Here is a 6,237-nt window from a genome sequence, read left to right on the forward strand (position 1 = left end):
AACGAAGGGAAGGGGGGAGGAGTCCGGTGACGTCGATGTCCGTGACGTCACCAGACTCCCCCCCCCACCTCTTCCTTTCGTTAGCCGACGGAGCCACTTGGGCCGGTAAGTTTGCAATGCCCACACTACTTCCATCACATATAATAGTCCCCGGCTAACTGCTCGATGTTAACCAACATACTGGGCATTCTGGAGGACATCATTAACCAAATAGGCTCATGATGCTGCCTGTATCTACTCCCAAAATAGAAAACAGAACAGAGAAGCGCTACTGCTCTTTAGGTATACATATAATTTCACATGTATGGGTATTTATGCATGGCAACATTGGCATAAGGCTAGATAGGCACTGGAAAGATTTGAATGGTTAAAAAATGGGTGAAATGACTCACTGTTGTATGAGATGAATAGATGCCTCCAATGGTAACCGATGAGGAGTGGTGTTTCCCTGCAGAGACGGGCGCCTATCAGGAAGCCCGGGTCATAGGTAAAAAAAGAGGTTATGAACTGTGTGTAATCCCGGTGCCAAAGGATGTCTCTGTAAAGAGTCACAAGCGGGCTGTTGTATGTACACCTTTTTTACGTTATTTTACTTAATGTTGGTTTTGACCTGTTTTCCTTTGCACTGTTTTTTTTTGTTTGCTTGAAAATTGTTTAATAAAAACTATCTGATTTAAAAAAGAGTCACAAGCGGAGTTTTAAGGTCTCGGCTGGCCAGGCTGAGGCGAGGAGACCGCTCGGCTGCGGTCAGACTTGCTGTGTCTCACTGCCAGTGAACAGTGCGATAGATACGCAGGGTGACGTCAGTGGAGGGCTGGGCAGGAGCTGTCCAATGGCTGATTGTATGTAGTGTATACCACATTTACCACTGACTAATGCAGAGTTGCAATGCAAGCAGATCAGCTAAAAGTAGTTGGATCTGTATGTGCGTTATAATTGAAATTAGTCGATTAATCGCTTAATACAAAAATTCGATTAATCGAACACGAAAATTTTAATCATTACCAGCCCAACTTTTTTTTTTTTTTTTATGTCTGCATGCTTTTGGAGGAACCTCTGTTATCATGGACCGCTCACACACTTGGCATGGGGGCAGTTTATTGGTTGGGTCACAGTGGATCAATATTTTGTCCGCAGAAAGCACCCTACAGTATTGAATGCTTTGAATTGAATATAAATGGAAAGAGTAGATTTTCCTTTGCAGTATGGTACCACAATCCATGTTAGGTGCTCCCCTAAATTATTCACCTCTGGATTCCCTGTACCCCATCAGTTATTCACCTCTGGTTCACCTCCTCCCTCATTATCCACCTATGTACTGGCATCTTTCTTCGAATGATGAGCTTATGATGACACCGCTGTCATGAACTTGATGACCCGCCTCTCTTATATATCTCATCAGTGTCCCTCTATGATCATCTCACCCTCACTATGTGCGTATTTTTTTTTTTTGACAGCTGGGTTTCTGCTTTTTTGCGGTGGAAGGGGTGCTGCGAAGAGCCCGATGGCCCAGTGATCCTGAGGCAGCAAAAGCTGGTGGATTTGTTGTTGGCTACACCCCAGATGGAAACCCCATTTACCGCAACCCCTGCAGTCAGCAGGTGCTCAAACTTCTGGACAGCATCTTCTCCCTGGTGCGGTAGGTTTGCTCCCATTCTTCCTTGTGTACAGTCAGGGACATCTTTCCTGCATGATGGTTCTAGGACCAGGGTAGCCAAACCTTGGCCCTCCAGCTGTGGTAAAACTACAAATCATGCCTCTGCCTCTGGAAGTCATGCCTGTGGATGTCAGTCTTGCTGAAGTTTGGCTACCCCTGTTCTAGGTCATCGAGTCACATAGTAGTGAAGTGTAGATGAGGATGGCAACCTGGAGCTTGTACCTTTTTTTAAAGGCAAACTGCAGCCAAAACTGTGGATCATTCTCTCACCAAGTGCTATAGAAATGAATAGGGGAGCTGGAGCCCTGAATTGAATGGTACATTGAGGTTAATTACAGAGCAAATGTGTGTTCCCAGAGCCACAAGAGAGGAATTAATCAGAAATGTTTTTTTTCCCCCTTCTTAGGACGTTCAACAATCTGTACCTTCCTGAGGTTGTCCAGAGGATGGGTGATTTCTATGCCAAGTGTTTGGACATGATGGAGATGGAGAAGAAGTGCATCTTGGGTAAGTAGCGTGGCCTGTGATAGTTGTTTGCAGAGATATGCATGCGTCTTTCCACTCCCTGATGTTGTATTCCACTTGTAGGGTTGACGCAGCCTATCCTGGACACATATGACATCCCCGTGTACCGGAGTACAGAGGAGAGGATGCAGGGCTTCTTCTGCTCCATGTTTGACAGCTGGTGAGTCCTGCTCTGCCTCGGCTGCATTTTATGTCCCCGAAGTCGGAGTTCTTATTAATCTCTTCCCATTTCAGCTACCAGACCTTGGGAAACCTCGGACCGTCCCTGTCGCAGGACTTTTATTCTATTCCGGACTTGGCAGTTCGTCTGGTTAATTCGGCTTTCTGCAATCTCAGCAATGTGCCGGACTTCCGCCTGCGAGTCATGCTGCATATCCTTCAGAGAACAGGGATGGAATTTGGCCCTGATGTGTGGCATGGAGGGCGGATGGGGAGGGTCTGGGGCATTAGTTATTATATCGCAAGTGAGTTGCGCTCGGTCTCGACAAATATAAATAAAATGGAATATGTGTGCTCTATAGGACGTGAAGAAGTTACTAAGTTCAGATTCTACTGTGAAAGAATTGTAAATCTCGGTAGTCACTACCTCGGTAATAATTGTGCAATATAACAATCTGGTGTGGGAAAAGGATTTTCAATCGCCAGCCGGTGTATTGATTAGGTGTTTCTGTGTACTAAGTGTACATGGTTTGTCCAAACAAACCTCTTAGTGATGTGACAATCTATTCAAAGACATCAATCATTGGGGCATTAGTACTTACATTTTAAGTCAGCTGCGGTTTTTTTTGTGTTTTTTTTCTATTTTCAATGTAAGCCATTTGTTCACGTACAAGGGCACATCGTCATTTATACATGTATGGGGATATCAAATACAATTCACTGAGCATCAAAGAGACATCGACACCCTGTCCACGCAGGGCAAAGTGACCGTGTCTCTGTTATAAGAAGTCACTCAGATAAAATATCCACCATATTATGTTACAGCAGAAATTTAGGAGGTTTATAGAGGGGTGATATAGATGGCACAGAGGGGTGATATAGATGGCACAGAGGGGGTAAGGAGGTTTATTGAGGGGTGATATAGATGGCACTGAGGGGGTGAGGAGGTTTATAGAGGGGTGATATAGATGGCACTGAGTGGTGAGGAGATTTGTAGAGGGGTGATATAGATGGCACAGAGGGGGTAAGGAGGTTTACAGAGGGGTGATATAGATGGCACTGAGGGGGTAAGGAGGTTTATAGAGGGGTGATATAGATGGCACTGAGGGGTGAGATTTGTGGAGGGGTGATATAGATGGCACTGAGGGGCTGAGGAGGTTTATAGAGGGGTGATATAGATGGCACTGAGGGGTGAGGATATTTGTAGAGGGGTGATATAGATGGCACAGAGGGGGTGAGGAGGTTTATAGAGGGGTGATATAGATGGCACAGAGGAGGTTTATGGGATGATATAGATGGCACAGAGGGGTGAGGAGATTTACAGAGGGCTGATAGACAAGGCACAGCAGTGGAAAGCCAGCATGGGAAGAGGAGCCTCTGAGTGATGTAGAAGAATTAGTACATGGGCTTTGCCAAGACACGGTCACTTTCCTTAACGCCTTCCCGCACGTCTGTTTGTGAAGCCGCTTATCCTGTCCTGTCCTCCAGAGAAGTACGAGAGCCTTATATGTCCCATCATGGGTCCACTGCTGAACTTCCTGCACCAGGTAAGAGGACTCTGTTCACCTTCTGTCCTATCACAGTCTGAATTTGACCAAAAACGTTAGTTTTAATGGTATTCTCTTTTGTCTCTTCCAGAGATTGTCACAGAAATGGTTGACAAGGTCAGTACACACAGCAGACATGGAATAGGCTTGGGGATAATGAATGGATAGGGGCATGAGGATGGGTATGAGAATGGATGGAGAAAGAGTGAATAGGGGAGGAGCGGGCAACATGGGTGTATGGGGGAGAGGGATGGAAGAAAAGTACAAAGGAGAGGATGGATGGGGGAGAGAGATGGAGATGAATTGATAAGAGAAATGGAGGAGGGAGAAGGGTGGGCGGAGGAGAGAGGTGGAGAAGGGTGGGCGGAGGAGAGAGGTGGAGAAGGGTGGACGGAGGAGAGAGATGGAGAGGAGTGGACGGAGGAGAGAGATGGAGATGAGTGGACGGAGGAGAGAGATGGAGATGAGTGGACGGAGGAGAGAGATGGAGATGAGTGGACGGAGGAGAGAGATGGAGATGAGTGGACGGAGGGGAGAGATGGAGATGAGTGGACGGAGGAGGGAGATGGAGAAGGGTGGGCGGAGGGGAGAGATGGAGATGAGTGGGCGGAGGGGAGAGATGGAGAAGGATGGGTTTGTCTGATTGTGGGAAATGGCTGCCTTATTTTGGCTGAGGAATAACGTTTGGTCTTCAGCAGAGGAGAAGATTACGCAGAAGTAAACACAGAATCTTCAGAGATCCTGGAAATCGAGTTGGCACGGCTGCTGACCAGAGAGATGGTGGATCTGCTTGGTATGTTCTTAGATACTCGTAACAGAAAGACAAATGGGACTGGTGAGGTCTGTGTTATTAAGGTCTCCCTCTTCTCCTGTTCTCTGTATGACACCAGTTAGTTGCTGCGTGTCCAAGAAAACCTCCGAGCAAAGCGCAAACAAAGTGGAGGTGGACGGACTGCGTGGTGTGAATCAGGCTGAAGCAGAGGGTAAGAGGACACGGAATGAACTACATTTATAAAGAACTTGTAAAGTGTGTGTGCACATACAGTATGTCAGGATGAGTTTCCCGATGATAACGGTGGACCATGTCTGTGTGACGTGTGTTGGAGTATCCACTTGTTGTCTCCATCGGAAGTCCGTGTGACAGGATGACCAGGCAGAAGCACAATTGGGAGACGGGGCAGAGCCTGGTCAGGAAGTAGCTTCATGCCAGGATCACCGGGGATTATTTTATTGTTCCTTTTGATCACCGGTTTGTGCTCTCCAGCAGATGAGGAGATGATGAATCTTGAAGTGCCATTACCAGGATCTCTGGAGTTAACCGAACTTGGCAAGTTTCTGATGTCGAGCGAGGTGAGTGCCGATCATTTGGGCAGAGAGCAATTCAATCTCTTAGTACCCCAAGCTGAGTCTTTAAGTGTAATAGAACTGAAGTGATGGGTGACGATTGGCCAATCTGCGTGGATGTTCACCGTCTCTGGATGTGTGGCAGAGGATGCTCTGATTGGATAAAAGAGTGTTGAGGAGGAAGGTGCAGCACAAGAGAAGTTGTCTTTGGGTGGTGGTGATGGTCATAGATTGTGAATACTAAGGAGGTTGTGGTGCAAGTTTGCAGGACAGTAAGAATGCATCTTTGAGCAGTGTTTATATATATATATATATACATACAGTAAATATGAGTTTTGGAACCCAGACTAGGAACTGGAACAAAATGTACTTCATGGAATCATGTTGACACTTTTTTTTTTTCCAGGAGGTGTCCTCCCCTTTACTGATCAGTGCCTTCAGCCCCCTTGTCTGGATGGACACACCAGCCTGTCAGAAAGCCGCTACTCAGCTGTGCTGGCCCCTGCTAAAACAGGTATGGAGCCCCCAGGATCCTCAATGTGTTCCCGAGTTGTGGCCCATTTACAGACTTTTGACACTCTCGGGTCCCTTCGTGTTCTCCTGATTTCTCCCCATCACTCTTTTATCTCTCATGTTCTCTCTCATCCTTCTCTCCTTCCTGTATCTGGATCCTAGAGAAGAAGAGAGGAGGATACTCTGTGACACCTTTGACCTATTAAGTTTTAAATGCAGTAGAACTAATATCTATGGTTTCCATGTACACTATGTATATACTAGGGATCCACAGATACTGATAGTAGTATCGTTATCGGTGCCGATGCCGAGTATTTGTGCAAGTACTCAAATGCCCCGATATTTACCTCCAATACCGGAACATCCCATCAGAGGGAGCATGGAGCCGGCTTCCTTCCCAATCAGGAAGCCGGCTGGTGGGTTATGACCCGGCTTCCTGATTGGCTTGGAAGCCGGCTTCACGTGTTGCTATGCAGCCTGGCTTCCTTACCA

The 6,237-nt window shown here is 46.8% G+C and overlaps 1 protein-coding gene across 1 annotated transcript in view; it reads left to right on the forward strand.

The window, feature by feature from the left end:
- XPO5 (exportin 5) overlaps nucleotides 1-6,237 on the forward strand; it is a 31,610-nt gene that overhangs the window by 20,832 nt on the left and 4,541 nt on the right. The window contains exons 20-29 of the mRNA XM_018555728.1: nucleotides 1,458-1,639; nucleotides 2,064-2,164; nucleotides 2,246-2,342; nucleotides 2,417-2,553; nucleotides 3,791-3,888; nucleotides 3,980-4,005; nucleotides 4,584-4,681; nucleotides 4,779-4,871; nucleotides 5,156-5,238; nucleotides 5,639-5,746. Of these exons, the coding sequence (XP_018411230.1) occupies nucleotides 1,458-1,639; nucleotides 2,064-2,164; nucleotides 2,246-2,342; nucleotides 2,417-2,553; nucleotides 3,791-3,888; nucleotides 3,980-4,005; nucleotides 4,584-4,681; nucleotides 4,779-4,871; nucleotides 5,156-5,238; nucleotides 5,639-5,746 (1,023 nt within the window). The remainder of the gene's footprint in view (nucleotides 1-1,457; nucleotides 1,640-2,063; nucleotides 2,165-2,245; nucleotides 2,343-2,416; nucleotides 2,554-3,790; nucleotides 3,889-3,979; nucleotides 4,006-4,583; nucleotides 4,682-4,778; nucleotides 4,872-5,155; nucleotides 5,239-5,638; nucleotides 5,747-6,237) is intronic.

This window comes from Nanorana parkeri, unplaced genomic scaffold (assembly GCF_000935625.1).
Source record: "Nanorana parkeri isolate BGI_ZX_2015 unplaced genomic scaffold, ASM93562v1 scaffold210, whole genome shotgun sequence".
NCBI lineage: Eukaryota > Metazoa > Chordata > Amphibia > Anura > Dicroglossidae > Nanorana > Nanorana parkeri.